General features: G+C 36.9%; 1 protein-coding gene across 9 annotated transcripts in view; it reads left to right on the forward strand.

Annotated features, from left to right (window-relative positions):
• Positions 1-17,466, forward strand: part of OSBPL9 (oxysterol binding protein like 9) — a 209,562-nt gene that overhangs the window by 146,663 nt on the left and 45,433 nt on the right. For 6 of the 9 annotated variants that reach the window (XR_001104578.3, XM_012434521.3, XM_012434524.3 and 3 more), the window contains 3 exons: positions 10,526-10,564; positions 15,049-15,139; positions 16,194-16,298. Coding sequence is in view for 8 of the 9 variants with exons in the window: in XM_012434521.3 (XP_012289944.2) it covers positions 10,526-10,564; positions 15,049-15,139; positions 16,194-16,298 (235 nt within the window). In the remaining variant the exon portion in view is untranslated. Of the gene's footprint in view, positions 1-5,822; positions 5,842-10,525; positions 10,565-15,048; positions 15,140-16,193; positions 16,299-17,466 lie in introns of those variants that run through there. The other 3 variants (XM_012434520.3, XM_012434519.3, XM_064372342.1) reach the window with 2 other exon arrangements.

Raw genomic sequence — 17,466 nt, forward strand, 5'->3', positions numbered from 1 at the left:
GCCTCGTTTGAGTGACAAGGTATTTTAGGGAATTCATACTGCCTTCTCGAAGATTGAGGAAACAGAGGAGCTGATACAGTGTTTAGGCCAGTTTTGGGTAATCTCTGAAGATCATTCAGGACTTTAGATAGTTATACAGTAGGTCAGCCTAGCCTATTTCAGTAGCTCATGGTTAGCCACTCATCAAAAACATTTTTAGTGTTCTCTGTCTTTGAAATGTGTTATAGTTCAAATTAATACTCTTTTCTAGAACTTTCTACAAGCTAATTTGTACTTGCTACTTGTCTATCTTAGCCCAGCTTAATAAAACTACATTTTAAGGTTCTTCACAATGGGTAACTTGTATCAGGTAAATTAAATTTGGCCTTTTATTTATTCCAGAAGGAAATTTTATTGTTGTTAAGGCTTCTCAGGTACAAACACAACTCTCAATTATATTTGTACCGTGTATGGACTCTGTTTGTATCTTTAAACTTAATTTAAATGTAAATCACATCATGTCACTTGCCTGCTCAGATACCCCTGATGTTTTCCGTCTCATTTGAAATCAAATAGAAACTACTTATGTTCACTGCCCTCTTATATCCTATCCTTGCTTGATCACACCATTCCAATAACATTGGCTCTTTTCTTTTTCTCAGGCAAGGCAAGCTTTTTTTTTTTTTTTTTGAGACGGAGTTTCGCTCTTGTTACCCAGGCTGGAGTGCAGTGGCGCGATCTCGGCTCACCGCAACCTCCGCCTCCTGGGTTCAGGCAATTCTCCTGCCTCAGCCTCCTGAGTAGCTGGGATTACAGGCACGCAACACCATGCCCAGCTAATTTTTTGTATTTTTTTTTTTTAGTAGAGACGGGGTTTCACCGTGTTGACCAGGATGGTCTTGATCTCTTGACCTCATGATCCACCCGCCACGGCCTCCCAAAGTGCTGGGATTACAGGCGTCAGCCACCGCTCCCAGCAAGACAAGCTTTTTTTTTTTATTTCCTGCTTTAGAGATTTTTACTTCCTTTTGTTTCCACCTGGAGGGCATTTCCCACAGATTTCCACCAGGCTCACTCTCTTACTTACTCAGATTTCTGCCGCAAGGAACATCTTTGGGAAAGACTTTTCCTGACTCTTGTGTCTAAAATAATCTCTAATTCCCACTAGTTTCTTTCTCTTCATGGCCTTGTATCACTAGTCAAGTTTACATGATATATTTGTTTATTTACCTCTTTATTTGTTGTCTACCCTAGAGTGCAATCTTAGTGAGGACTTTGCTTGTCTTACCACTGGTATTAATCTTTGTGGGTTGCCATAACAAAGATTGGGTGGCTTATAGAAATTTGGCAGGTGCAGTAGCTCATGCCTGTAATGCCAGTACTTTCGGAGGCCTAGGCAGGAGGATCACAAGGTCAGGAGATCAAGAGTATCCTGGCTAACACAGTAAAATTCTGTCTCTACTAAAGTTACAAAAAATTAGCTGGGTGTGGTGCACGCGCCTGTAGTCCCAGCTACTCAAGCGGCTGAGGAAGGAGAATCACTTAAACCTGAGAGGCAGAGGTTGCAATGAGCCAACATTGTGCCACTGCACTCCAGCCTGGGTTACAGAGCGAGACTCCGTCTCAAAAAATAATAACATGAAATTTAAAAAAACAGAAATTTATTTTCTCACCACTCTGGAGGCCAGAAGTCCAAGATCCACGTTCTGTTCTGTTCAGTTTCTGATGAGGGCTCTCCTCTTGGCCTGTAGACAGCCATGTCTTCACGTAGTCTTTCCTTGGTGAGTATGCACTGAGAGAGGGAGCGTGTACATGTGAGAGAGCAAGCTGTTTGATGTCTCTTCTTACGAGGGCAATAATCCTATTGAATCAGGGCCCCACCCTTATGACCCCATTTAACCCTAGTTACTTCTGTAGAGGTCTCATCTCCAAATATAGCCACCTTTGGGGTTAGGGCTTCAACATAGGAATTTGGGGAGGGACACAAACATTCAGTCCATAACCCCATTGTATTTTCAGTGCTTACAATTGCTTGCCATATAGGAGGTGCATGATAAATAACTGAATTACTGAATGATTTTTCTAATGTATTACTTTTAATGGTTGCATGGTTTAGTATTTTCACTATATGTATGATTTTTTTTTTTTACTTAGCCACCTCTCTGATGTGCTGCGATGACCATCCCTATAAACTAAACTTTAGGTAGATTTAATAAATTAATCTGTGATTAAGATAAAACATTTTAAAATAATAATGACAATCAATTTTGCATAATCTTGAAGAGCATGGATTCTGGACCCATACTGAGTTTGAATCCAAGCCCCAACACTGGAGCAATTTTATTTATCCTCTCTATGCTTTGGTTTATATTCCATATACAAGAGGGATAATAATAGTGCCTGTCTCTTACTGATGCTGTAATACCAAATGAAGTATTATTTGTGATGCTCTTGGTAGCTGACATGTAAGAAGCTCTAAATAAGTGTTTATTAAATTAAATAAATAGAAGGTTGCAAATTTTAAAGTGACGGTAAAACATCTGGTAAAAATTGGAGAAGTTCCATCAAGTACTGATGGAAATATAAATTGTTATGGCCACTTTGGAATACTGTTATTCACTGACAGGTTAATAAAATATTGGAATCAACTACTTTAAGGGAGATAATACCATTTGAAACCCCAAAGTGATATGAGAAGACAGCTAATTTGATACCTTTCTTATTTGGGGCTGATTAGTATCAGCTTCTTAGAGGCAGCATGCTTAAGTAAAAATTTTAATTTTAAGCTCCTTCCGGTTTTGATTCTTTTATTTGAATTCCCACTCCCAGTAGATTCTCTCCTGCCTAAATGATTAGTGTATTGGTTCCCAAACTTTACTGCACATTGGAATCATTTGGAGATCAGTTCTGATTCCTGGCTCCCACCCCTAGACATTCTGTTATAATGCTATTGTGGTATGGGGTATCATCTGGGTATTGGGGTTATTTTAAACCCCTGGGTGGTTTTAATGTGCAGCAAAGTTTTGAGACCATCTGGTTAATGGAATTTTCAAGTGGGCTTTGTTATCCTTTCTCTTACCCTTGGTGGAGACAGCTAATGTTCTACTCGTGGGAAACTGCAGTGGAGCTGGGAGGTAAGGGGAGAAAAGGGGAGTAGGGCAGGACAGAACAAAGATAAGCTGGGAGGCTCCTGCAGGTGGGGACTTGACCAGTAGTAGAGTCAGGTGATGTGACCACATACCACAACTCAGAATGCCTGTCAGAATGGCATGTGCAGAGGATTGACTGTGATTTACCAGAGCACTGTTTTTGCTTTGTTTAATCATCACTGAAATTGAGAGAAAAGGTATGCTAGACATGTTTTGGTTGTGAAGAGTAGTTGGTACAAACTTAAACTCTGGTTGATTTTTACCAAACAGTTAAATCATGCAGTAAAACAATGTTTTAATGTAATTAAAGTCAGGTACTTCAAACGGTTATTCTTACAGGTAAAGATAGAGACTATTAACATTTTTCAAGTTAGAGACAGATCAATTTGATTTACGTAGTTTTTATAGTCTTGCATAAAATAGGTACAGATAAATACTGTTGATTACTTAGAATTTTGAGGCTTTAATTTTGTCAGTTCCTATTGATTATCCTAAGTTTAGACCAGTGCTATACAATAAAAATATGAGAGCTATAAATGTGATTTGAAATTTTCTTATAACCACATTTTAAAAGGTGAAAAGAAACAAGTGAGATTAATTTTAATGAATTTTATTAACCCACTATACCAAAAATATCATTTCAACATGTAATCAGTGTAAAAATTTATTAATGAAATAGTTCATATTCTCCCTCTCTCTTCTCTCTTTTTTTTTTTTTTTTTTTTTTAAGAGATAGTGTCTTGCTCTGTCACCCAGGCTGGAGTGCAGTGTCACAATCATAAATAACTCACTGCAACCTCAGACTCCTGGGTTCAAGCAATCCTCCTGCCTCCGCCTCCTGAGTAGCTGGGACTACAGGTACTCACCACTGTGCCCCACTAATTTTTAAATTTTTTTTTAGAGACAAGGTCTTGCTTTGTTGCCCAGACTGGTCTCAAAACTCCTGGCTACAAGCGATTTTCCCTCCTTGGCCTTCCAAATGCTGGCATTACAGACATGAGTCTTTTTCTTTTTGTACCAAGTCTTCAAAGTCATCAATGTATTTTATACTTTGAGCTAGCCATATTTCAAACATTCAATAACCATGTGTTACTATAGCAACCAAACTGAATCTCACAGACTAGATTATCCTTGTAGGACTGAATTGTCTGACTATAGATACTATTATTATTATTATTATTATACTTTAAGTTCTGGATTACATGTGCAGAATGTGCAGGTTTGTTACATAGTTACACACGTGTCATGGTGGTTTGCTGCATGCATCACCCCATCATCTACATTAGGTATTTCTTCTAATGCTATCCCACCCCAATGCCCCCACCCACTCCTATTCCTCCCCTAGCCCCCCACACCCCGACAGGCTCTGGTGTGTGATGTTCCCCCTCCCTGTGTCCATGTGTTCTTACTGTTCAGCTCCCACTTATAAGTGAGGACATGTGGTGTTTGGTCTTCCGTTCCTGTGTTAGTTTGCTGAGAATGGTAGTTTTTAGCTTCATCCATTCTCTGCAAAGGACATGAACTTACCCTTTTTATGGCTGCATAGTATTCCATGGTGTATATGTGCCACAGTTTCTTTATCCAGTCTATCATTGATTTGGGTTCGTTCCAAGTCTTTGCTATTTTGAACAGTCCTGCCATAAACATATGTGTGCATGTGTCTTTATAATAGAATGATTTATAATCCTTTAGGTATATACCCAATAATGGGATTGCTGGGTCAAATGATATTTCTAGTTCTAGATCCTTGAGGAATTGCCACACTGTCTTCCATAGTGGTTGAACTAATTTACACTCCCACCAACAGTGTAAAAGTGTTCCTATTTCTCCACATCCTCTCCAGCATCTGTTGTCTCCTGACTTTTTAATGATTGACATTCTAACTGGCATGAGATGTTATCTCATTGTGGTTTTGATTTGCATTTCTCTAATGACCAGTGATGATTAGCTTTTTTTAATGTTTGTTGGCTGCATAAATGTCTCCTTTTGAGAAGTGTCTGTTCATACTTCCACCCACTTTTTGATGGGGTGGGTTGTTTTATGTACATTTGTTTAAGTTCTTTGTAGATTCTGGGTATTAGCCCTTTGTCAGATGGGTAAATTGCAAAAATTTTCTCCCATTCTGTAGGTTGCCTTTCACTCTAATGATAGTTTCTTTTGCTGTGCAGAAGCTCTTTAGTTTAATTATATCCCATTTGTCTATTTTGGCTTTTGTTACCGTGCTTTTGGTGTTTTAGTAATGAAGTCTTTGCCCATGCCTATATCCTTAATGGTTTTGCCTAGTTTTCTTCTAGGGTTTTTATGGTTTTAGGTCTTACGTTTAAATCTATAATCCATCTTGAGTTAATTTTGTATAAGGTGTAAGGAAGGGATCCAGTTTCAGCTTTCTGCATATGACTAGCCAGTTTGCCCAACACCATTTATTAAATAGGGAATCATTTCTCCATTGCTTGCTTTTGTCAAGTTTGTCAAAGATCAGATAATTGTAGATGTGTGGTGTTATTCCTGAGACCTCTGTTCTGTTCCATTGATCTATATATCTGTTTTGGTACCAGTACCATGATGTTTTTACTGTAGACTCATATTATAGTTTGAAGTCAGGTAGCATGATGCCTCCGTCTTTGTTTCGTTTTTTTGTTTTTTGTTTGTTTGTTTTTTGCTTAGGATTGTCTTGGCTATATGGGCTGTTTTTTGGATCCATATGAAATTTAAGGTATGGTTTTTTTTTTTCCAATTTTGTGAAGAAAGTCCATGGTAGCTTGATAGGGATGGCATTGAATCTATAACTTACTTTTGGGCAGTATGGCCATTTTCAGGATATTGATTCTTCCTAGCCATGAGCATGGAATGTTTTTCTATTTGTTTGTGTCCTTTCTTATTTCCTTGAGCAGTGGTTTGTAGTTCTCCTTGGAGAGGTCCTTTGCATCTCTTGTTAGTTGTATTCCTAGGTACTTTATTCTCTTTGTAGCAGTTGTCAGTGGGAGTTCACTCATGATTTGGTTCTCTGTTTGTCTGTTATTGGTATATAGGAATGTTTGTGATTTTTGCACATTGATTTTGTATTCTGAGACTTTCCTGAAGTTGCTTATCATTTTAAGGAGATTTTGGGCTGAGACGATGTGGTCTTCTAAATATGCAATCATGTCATCTGTAAATAGAGACAGTTTGACTTCCTTTTTTCCTAGCTGAAGACCCTTTATTTCTTTTTCTTGCCTGATTGCCCTGGCCAGGACTTCCAATACTATGTTGAATAGGAGTGGTCAGAGAGGGCGTCCTTGTCTTGTGCCAGTTTTCAAAAGGAATGCTTCCAGTTTTTGCCCATTCAGTCTGATATCAACTGTGGGTTTGTCATAAATAGCTCTTATTATTTTGAGATACATTCCGTCAATACCTAGTTTATTGAGAGTTTTAAGCATAAAGCACTATTGAATTTTGTTTAAGGCTTTCTCTGCATCTATCGAGATAATCATGGTTTTTGTCTTTGGTTCTGTTTATGTGATGGATTACGTTTATTGATTTGCATATGTTGAACCAGCCTTGCATCCCCCAATGAAGCTGACTTGATCATGATGGATAAGCTTTTTGATGTGCTGTTGGATTTGGTTTGCCAGTATTTTATTGAGTATTTTCACATCGATATTCATCAGGGATATTGCCCTGAAATTTTCTTTTTTAGTTGTGTCTCTGCCAGGTTTTGGTATCAGGATGATGTTGGCCTCATAAAATGAGTTAGGGAGGATTCCCTGTTTTTCTATTGTTTGGAATAGTTTCAGATGGAATGATACCTGCTTCTCTTTGTACCTATGGTAGAATTCGGCTGTGAACCTGTCTGGTCCTGAACTGTTTTTGGTTGGTAGGCTACTAATTGCTGCCTCAATTTCAGACCTTGTTATTGGTCTATTCAGGGATTCAACATCTTCCTTGACTATAGATACTTTTTTATTTTTTTATTTTTTTATTTATTTTTTTTTTTAAAGAGAAAGAGAATAGGAAGGAGGAAAAAGGAAGAGAAAGAGAGAGAGAGAATGGGGAGGAGGGAGAAGGAAAAGAAAGAGGGAGAGAGAATGGAAGTATTGCTTTCTTGCCCAGGCTAGAATGCAATTTAGTAATGGGTATTGAAAACCTCTTTTATACTGATAATTATACTTAATGATATAGTCAGGAAGGAATAAGGGAAGAAGATAACAAACAAACAGTCAACCAATATTTAATTTAAACCTATGAAATGCTATGCGATTACTGAGGAGTGATTTACTTCCAATTATATAGTCACCTTTGGAATAGGTGTGAGGTGGTAATGTATGTTTTGTGTATTTGAAGTGGAGAGTTCTATAAATGTTTATTAAGTTTACTTGTTCCGGGTCCGAGTTCAAGTTCTGAATATCCTTGTTAATTTTCTATCTCGTTGATCTATAGAATCGTTAGCTCTTCTTGTTGCATTGATCCTTTTGCCATTATGTAATGTCATTCCTCGCCTCTTTTGATCTTTGTTGCTTTAAAGTCTACTTTATCAGAGGTGAGAATTGCATCTCCTGCTTTTTGTTTATTAGTTTATTTTTACTCTCTGTTTGATTGGTAAATCTTCCTCCTTCTCTTTAAGTCTTTGTGTATCGTTGCATGTAAGATGGGCCCGGATGCAGCTTACCGATGGGTTTTGGCTTTTTATCCAATTAAAATATATATAAGTTTAATACCGGTGTTTGATGCTAGCTGGCTGTTTTGCCCATTAGTTGATGTAAATTTTTTATTGTGTTAAAGTTTTTTGCTTTTTGACATATTTTTGGAAAGGCTGATATTGGTTGTTCCTTTATATGTATAGTGCTTCTTTCAGAAGCTCTTGTAAAGCAGGCCTGGTGGTGGTGAACTCTCTAAGTACTTGTTTGTTCGCAAAAGATTTAATTTTTCCTTCACTCATAAAGCTTAGTTTGGCTGGATAGGAAATTCTGGGTTGAAAGTTCTTTTCTTTAAGGATGTTAAATATTGGTCCCCACTCTTTTCTGGCTTGTAGGGTTTCTGCTGAGAGATCTGCTGTAAGTCTGATAGGTTTCCCTTTATGGGTAACCTGACCTTTCTCTCTGGCTGCCCTTAGTATTTTCTCCTTCATTTCAACCCTAATAAATCTGGCGATTATGTGCCTTGGGGTTGGTCTTCTTGAAGAATATCTTTGTGGTGTTCTCTGTATTACCTGGAGTTGAATATTACCCTGCCTTGCCAGGTTGGGAAAATTTTCCTGAATGATATCCTGAAGAGTATTTTCCAACTTGGATTCATTCTCTTCATCACATTCAGGTACACCTATCAAACGTAAATTAGGTCTTTTCACATAGTCCCATATTTCCTGGAGACTTTGCTCATTCCTTTTCATCCTTTTTTCTGCATTCTTGTCTTCTCGTTTCATTTCACTGAGCTGGTCCTCGACTTCTGATAGCCTTCCTTCTGCTTGATCAATTCGACTGTTTAAACTTGTGCATGCTTCGTGAAGTTCTCGTGTTGTGTTTTTCAGCTCCATCAATTCACTTATATTCTTCTCTAAATTGTCCATTCTCATTAACATTTCGTCAAACCTTTTTTCAAGGTTCTTAGTTTCTTTGCATTGGGTTAGAATAAGTTCTTTTAATTCACAGAAGTTTCTTATCACCCACGTTTGGAAACCTGCTTCTGTTATTGGAACACCCGTGTAATCTATTAAGCCTTGTTTCGTTACTGATGAGGAATTGCAATCCCCTGTAGAGGGAGAGGCATTCTGATTTTGAGTATTCTCTGCCTTTTTACGCTGGTTTCTTCCCTTCATTATATATTTGTCTGTCTGTCGTCTTTATAATTACCGACTTTCTAACTGGGTCTCTGACGTCCAGCTTGTTGATTCCCTGTGCCGAAATCTGAGCAATCCACTGAGCCGGCCAAAACAGCGGTGTTAAGATTGATGGTGCTTTTCTGCCCGGGAATCTCCGGACTCTGCACCAAGAACTGGCGTGCTAAGGCACCAGCAAAACCGCCACGCCGGCCACAAGAGTCGCCCTGGCGACCCGTGGTGCTCCTCCACTGGGAATCCCCTGGTCCATGAGCAACTAATATTCGTCTGAAAGTGTGGCGTCCTCTCGTTCTTTGCGCTTTCACTGGGAGGTACGTGCCCGAGCTGCTAATCATCAGCCATCTTGACTATAGATACTTTTAAAGTAGATTATATCTTTCAGATGTCCTTAGATCCCAGGTTAGATGAATTAAATACATCTTTGACTTAATAATATTTTCAACTTAAGATATTTCCCCAAAACTTTTTTCTACATAGACTTTGTTTTCATTAGTATTTGTTAATTTCTCATCAGCTTTTTAAAAATAAACAGCTTTAAAAATAAGCTTACCATCTTAAAGTGCACACTTCAGTGGTTTTTATAATATTTACAAAATTTTACAGCCATCATCATAATCTAATTTTAGAATTATTTTATCACCCCGAAAAGAAACCCCCTACCTATTAAGCAATCATTTCCTGTGTAGATGGTCCCTGACTTAACAATGGTTTGACTTAGGATTCTTTGACTTCATGATGGCAAAAAAGCGATATACATTCAGTAGAAACTGTACTTTGAATTTTGAGCTTTGGTTTTTTCCCTAACTACTGATAATGCCAAATGATATTCCCTCACTATACTGGGCAGTGGCAGCAAACCAGAGCTCCCAGTCAGCCATGCGATCACGAGGGTAACCAGCTGAAACTCTGCACTGTACTGTGTTGCCCAACCGTAGGCTAATATAAGTGTTCTGTAACACGTTTAAGGTAGGTTAGGTTAAGCTATGCTGTTTGGTAGGTTAGGTGAATTAGATGCATCTTTGGCTTACGATATTTTCAACTTAAGACAGATTTATTGGGAGGTAAACTCCTTCATAAGTTGAGGAGCATCAGTGCCTCCTTTAATCCTCCAGCAGCCTCCTACCCCCACCCCATCTAGCCCTTGACAACCATTAATCTGCTTTGTGCCTCCAGATTTGTCTATTCTTGACTCTTCATGTAAGTTGAATCTTACAATATGTGGTCTTCTGTGACTAGCTTCTTTCACTTAACATCATGTTTTCCAAGGTTCATCCATGTAGAGATTACTTTTGCCTAGAATTTTGAACATGACTACAGTTCTACAGGATATTTCCACAGTGAACTTAGTAAAATCCCTGTATAGAAAAATAATTGCCATGCTGTTGGTGTTGATTGTTGTGTAGCCAGTGTTTTAATTGTGTTTTGCTAAGAATTTACACATGGAATTAAAATCTTAGTGGAAGCAGAGAAATCATGTTCTAACATTATTACTTACCTGGTAAAATAAGCTTTCTTATAGGAAAAATACACAAGGAGTTACTTAAATGTAAGAATAAAGTTAATATTTTTAACATTTTTCCTTAAGGACCAGAGTAATGCGGAGAAACACGCAGATGGAATGATAGTAAGTTTAATCTAATCTTTTTGTTTCCCTTTACTTCTGCAGAGCATTATAACCAGTCATATCAGGAGAAGCCTGAATTACTACTCATTTTTCAATGCCAACTACTCACTGCTTTTTGTTGTTGACTCTTGCAATTTCCTTTGAGCTCCCATCTTTCAGCAATCATTTGCAGGGGAAATGACAATCTTAAAATTTTTCTAAGTGTGGGTTCAGATTGAATCACTTTGCATGTATTAACTTGAAGGGTTAATCACGGTATGAGTACTCAGCTTTTACAATTAAATAATGCATAACTCAGTGCCACATTTCTTGTCTAACTTCTTTTTTTCTCAGATGAAAGCAGGGTGGGGGAGAGTACAATATTGAAACACACCTTAATCTATTTAAATATGTTTATAGGTTCTTATTATTTTATCATTTATGTTTAGTTTTGTGTGTGTAACTATCATTGTTAATGTGGTATCTACTACATTTTTGTTGGAACAATTTACAGCGTGAATTCTTTCTCTTATAGCCATTTTCTTATTCTTTCCTCTCTCTTGTCTTTTTACCTTTCCCTTATATTCAACTTCCCCTCTAAAAAGAAAGAAGAAAATTGTATTATTAGGATTGCCCAGCTGGAAATAAAAAGAGTTTGAAGGTTTGTAGTTTGTGCTTACCCTAGTTTTATGGTAACTGAGTGACCTCTGTTCAGTCTGTATTCCTGAAGCAGGAGGCAGCCTCTTTTTTTGTCCTAGACTTTACAAATGCCAGCTTGTCTGAGATCTGGAAAAACATTTTGTAAATCTTCAAAAACATCTCATGATTGTACTTGAAAGGATGAGCATGTTATCTTTATATTTGGTTTTAAAATTTTTTTAATTACATATCTGCGTTTGCATATTAAGAAAGCAGAAATAAACATGTTTGGAATTTGAATTAAATCGGAATTTTTGTCAGTTCAAAGGTGAGCCATGGTGATACAATACAATTGTATGATATAAATGTAATACAAACTGAAATAATATTTCTTCCTGAGAAACTATCAAAAATTGTGAGCCTCATAGGAAAGGACTGTATGTATTGTCTAGCATTTTATGGTTCCCAAAGACTCTAAAACCAGGCAGGATTTTATAAAACATACCAAAAACACTTGATCGTTTGCAGTGAAAAAATCTAGAAAGTTTGTGCTCATAGAAAATGTAACAGAAAAATATCGTTGAATCATTTGCTCAGGGACTAGAGCATATTTTCCTTAAGAGTTTTTATTTTGAAAAAATAGAGGAACTGTTCATGGTATAGGCCTTAGAGGCAGGCTGCTGGGGTTCAAATAAAATAGCCCTGCCACTCACTACCTGTGACCTTGGGCAAATTACTCAAACTTTTGAGTCTTAATTTCTTTTCCTGTAAAGAAAGTTCACCTTAGAAGATAGTTGTAAGGTACAGAACAAGCACAGTTAGCGATACATACATATATTTGTATGTGTATGTACAGTACATTGCATTCCATGGGTTTCATTAATGTCATAACAGATTAGGGCTGAGTAGTAGTATTTTCGCCTCTCAAGCTCTGCACATTTATTTTTAAAGCAAATTGTAGAATGAAATGTGATATATTTTAACCTGAAGTTGACTAAGAACTGCGGATAAGTATAGCATAGTTATTTTTTCTGTCAAAAACAATAACAAAAAAATTGAATACTTTTAATATACATACTGTCAAAAGACAAAATTACAATAAATATAATCATAGATCTAATTGGCTTTTATTCAAGATGCATAAATGGGTCAGCCTCCATTCTACAAAATAGAATGAAAGGTCCCACCGGGCAATGGCAGAGCAATGGGTTTTGTAAGGTGGGAATTATAGCAGGAAAAAATGCTGATTGGCTAATATCAGATTACTTTTCTTTTAAGGGTTAAAACAGAGGGTACTTCCATATTACACAGACTCAGACTGGAATCTCCTATTTTCAGGAAAAAAAAAAAAAGGTCTTTTTTGAGATCCACTTGCTTTCTTAGAGTTTAATTATGTGGCATTTAGCAAGAGTGACTCCTTTTTGGTTTGGTCTAGTCTGTTGGGCCCTAGTGCAAGAGCTCAATCCAAAACAGTGGCCTCCCATAGTTTCTGTTTAGCAGTGCCAAAAAGTTTTAAGTGTTTTCTTTGGTTGACAAGCCTGATTATAAGAACATTTCATCTGGAAAACAAAAGATTGCATCCAAAAGAGAATTCTTGTCCCTGTTCCAAAGTTATTTTATTTCTTATTCTCTTCAGTGGGAGAGGTAAGGAGGTGACATATTCACTCCTATATATCAAAGTGTGTTAATGGTGGGATTTTGGGGTTTTTTGTTTTTTGTTTTTTGTTTTCTTATTGAGGAAAGTACTGTGTGAACAAGGAATTTATTTTAGAAACAGCTCCAGGTTTGTTGAGATACTTGTTTAGTTATTTTGGCTTGGTCCAGTATCTGAAAATAGAATCAAAGTAATAACCAGAAAGTTCTTAGTACCCATATAAACACAGACTTTATTTTGTAGACTGGGAAACTGAGACCCATAGAGAATAAGAGACTTAAGGTTTCTAAGGAATTAAAAACTCCAAGTCTCTGTTTCTTTGCTTTTCTCAGTGCTTCAAAATATTCCCCAGTTCAGTTTCTTCGCTTTTTGGGTTTTTTTTAATTATTACTGATTGTTTTGGGGATGTCTTCTCTAAGTGTCCTTCATTTTTCAGTTAAAGATAGACTGTTGTAGTGACAAGAATCAGAATTCTTGTGTTCAATCACTTGATTGAAGAGATCTTGTTTAATGAGTTTTAAATAATCATGCAGAAAGAGGGCTGGGTGTTTTTTTTTGGTTAAAAATTTTTTTCTTTAACAGTCCTGGACACCATGTTTGTTTGTTTGTTTTTCACGTGGCCAGGAAAAAAAAAGTTTTTTAACTTAGACATTACATGAGAATGCTACAAAAACTTTACCATTATCTCAGTTTCTATTATTAGATGATTTTAAGGGTCTTTTTTTGTGTTTTTTTGTTTGTTTGAGATGGAGTCTCATTTTGTCGTCCCAGGCTGGAGTGCAATGGCATAATCTTAGCTCACTGCAACCTCTGGCACCTGGGTTCAAGCAATTCTGCCTCAGTCTCCCAAGTAGCTGGGACTACAGGCGTGCGCCACCACGCCCAGCTGATTTTTGTATTTTTAGGAGAGACGAGGTTTCACCATGTTGGCCAGGATGGTCTCGATCCCTTGACCTTGTGATCCACCTGCCTCAGCCTCCCAAAGTTCTGGGATTTACAGGTGTGAGCCACTGCGCCCAGCCAGATGATTTTAAGTTTCTACAACTGCTTTTTTGGGCTTATTCATTGGCAAAATATTTCTTTTACATTTCTGTTTTAGTATCTTCTGTTATAAGCACTACTTAATATATATGTCAAGTTCAGTTTTCCAGATCAAAGAAAGGTAAATAACTTAGGTTTTTATTTCTTGGGTTTGCCCAGTTTAGTCTTCTAAATGGTGAAAGTAAACTTTGCTTTGGCAAAGACCTTGGTTTAACATCTACACACCTGCCCCCCCACCCAATCAGTAAGTTATGGAGTTTTCTTTTTAAAATGTCTTCGTGCTGTCAGAATAATTTCTTGACTTACAATCAGGGAATCCTAGATTTTCCTCCCCTTTAAAATTAACTACATGTCTGAATTTTTTTTCTCTCTTCTAAATCCTCAGAAATCAAGCCCTCTCCTCCACACTCCCCAGTTAGAAGATACATCTCCTTCTCTTCAGTGACCATAAAACTAGACACTTACACAGTCAGCCTTCTGCATCTGTGGATTCAACCAACCGTGGATTAAAAATATTTGAGGGAAAAAAAAAGTACCTCTTTACTAAATATGTATATACTTTTTTCCTTGTCATTATTTCCTAAACAATACAGTAAATGATTTATATAATATTTATATAATATTAGGTGTCATAAGTAATTTAGAGATGATATAACTTAAATGGGAAGATATGTATGCAAATACTACACCACATTATATCAGGGACTTGAGCATCTGTGGATTTTGGTATCCTCAGGGGGACTTGGAAAAAATCCCCCTTGGATACCCAAGGAATGACTGTACTGTGTGATAGCAGCAGTATGGGATAGAAAGATGAGATCCTAGTGGTGCAGATACATTAGCTGGACATTTGGTGTAACACACCAAAGCAAATGAAAGAGAAAAACAGTATTTTTGGTGAATTTTATAACTCCTTGGTTTTTCCATTTAGCTTTACCTTCTTCTGTAACAGAGATTCATTCATTTTCTTTCCTTACTGTGCTTTGTTAGAAGAAACTCTTACACTTCTGTATAGAAAAGGTGTTTCATTTCCTCTTTTTTTTGGTCAACATATCTATATAGCTACCCTCAGGATTTTGCGGTTGTAAATGTGGGCATTTCATTCGTTTGGGAGGGTAGCATGAGAAGAGCATTTAATTAAAAATAACTATACTGTGTTTCTTTATCTTAGAGTACTATTAATCCTGTAGATGCAATATATCAACCTAGTCCTTTGGAACCTGTGATCAGCACAATGCCTTCCCAGACTGTATTACCTCCAGGTAATTTGGGAAAATGTTTCACACATTCATTGATGAAAAAAAAACTTAATTTGTTTGGCTGTCATAGCAGTCTTAGCTCTTACTGTTTGTTTTTCCTTGTGTTTAATAAAAAAAAAAAAAAGGACTCAAGAAATACAGCTAAAAGTGAACTGGAAAAAGATGATAGTGTTTTGATATTGGGGCTTTACCGAAGTGTGATGAAAGTGATTTTGGTATTCAAAGTGAGATAGAAAACAAACATGGTTACTAAGATTTGGATTCACTGGTAGGACAAAATCCTATGACTCAGAATTCATGGCTAGCAAGGAAAATTTACTATACCTTAATTAGGGTAATCCAGGGATGTTCCATTTTGGGGTATTCTTTGTAGCTCTGAACAATACAAGTGGCATGTTCATGGTAGATTTTAAGGATAATGAGAAAGGGAAGAAGGAAATATATGATGCCTACTGATCAGATGACATCTGTATTTTTTTTTTTTGTAAGAATAGAGCAATACTATTTTTAAAAACTAGCAAAGAAGGGCTCGGGGCTAATACCTAGCTACACTAATTCCTTTTGCCCTTTTGTTGTATCTAACATTTCTATGTTCTCAATGATGGCATAGTGAAGTCAGAAATTATACTATAAAAGGGAAAAATCTTTTTAAATAATAAGTATGTGAAATCCTTTTGTGAATTTTTACTCCTTAAGTGAATTAGCTTAATCTCAGGGCTAAAGAGGAGGAGGTACTGTACGCCACTTCAGATTTTTTGTAGTTTGAGGCTCAGAAACACATCAGAATTTGTTGGTTTTACAGAGCTAGTTATACTGCAGTATTGACCTACTATGGCTGGTCTTTTGATATCCTGCCTTTTGTCTTAGTACCCTTTAGCCTATCATCGAGTTTAAGAGGCTAGGAAGTCAGAAGGAAGGAGTAGCATGGAACTAGACTTAATGAAATAGAGTTTCAAAAATTACTGGTCTTCAGGATTTTGAATCCCAAACAATTATAGGCAACAGAATGTGTGTTTGGCTGTTTCTGTACTTTATTTTACACGTTCAAATTTCCTAGAACCTGTTCAGTTGTGTAAGTCAGAGCAACGTCCATCTTCCCTACCAGTTGGGCCTGTGTTGGCTACCTTGGGACATCATCAGACTCCTACACCAAATAGTACAGGTACAGATTTGCAGAATTTCTTTATTTCTCATAACTCTTCATTAACATTTAATATTTGTATGTAACCTGTGATGAGAGAGGGGGGAAAGTTGAATAAATGTGTTGTATATTTCTGTTGGAGATAATCTTAGTTTTAACATTACAGTTCCATACATGAAGTGGTTAGCTTTGTGACTGAAAGAGAAGCTTTCATAAGTAATTATTATTTATTTTTTAAAGAAAATTTTTTTAATTTTTATTTTTGAGACAGGGTCTCACTCTGTCACCCAGGCTGGAGTGCAGCAGTACAATCAGGGTTCATTGAAGTCTTGACCTCCCAGGCCTCAGCCTCTCAAGTAGCAGGGACCACAGGCACATACCACCACATTTGGCTAATTTTTAAATTTTTGTCGAGAGGAGTCTCCCTGTGTTGCCCACGCTGGTCTCAAACTCCTGGGCTCAAGTAGTCTTCCTGCTTCAGCCTCCCAGTGTGCTGGGATTATACAGGCATGAGTCATCATGCCCGGAATAATTAGAATTTAAATAAAATAAAATATTGCAGAGTTTTTTTTTTTTTTTTTAAACCTTAAGATATATTTGGGTAATCTATGTTGACTTTTTGAAAAATTTACTCCAGCTAGACTTGCATACTGTCTTATCTGTGAAGCTGATACAGAAGTGCCTAGAATAAAAACTGAAAGTCCTCTTTACTCTCCTCCTATAATTTGCATACATGTATGTACATATACACTTATGTTGTGTATTTTTATTGTTTTTGTTTAAACCTAAGTTAGGTCATGTGTTTCTGTGACTTTCGCTTTTCCTTTAACAAAGAACACTTAGAGAACTTCCCATGTTTGTAAAATTAGGTCTACAGCATTCTTTTTACAGCTGCCTGGGCAGATATTGCTTGTTTTTTCTACCAATGGACATTTAAGTTGTTTCCAGTGTCCTTCCATTATAAGCAATACTTCGGTGATATCTTTGTACAGCACCTTTGGCATATGTGTATTTTTTAGAAAACATTTATCAATCTTTATCTTTTTGCCAATTTTGTAGTCAGAAAAAAGATACTTCATTGTATTGTTTTTTGTTTTTGAGATGGAGTCTCACTTTGTCACCCAGGCTGGAGTGCAATGGCACCATCTCAGCTCACTGCAACCTCCACTTCCCGGGTTCAAGCAATTCT

Source organism: Aotus nancymaae, unplaced genomic scaffold (assembly GCF_030222135.1).
Source record: "Aotus nancymaae isolate 86718 unplaced genomic scaffold, 86718_ANA_hifiasm-v0.15.2.pri h1tg000007l, whole genome shotgun sequence".
NCBI lineage: Eukaryota > Metazoa > Chordata > Mammalia > Primates > Aotidae > Aotus > Aotus nancymaae.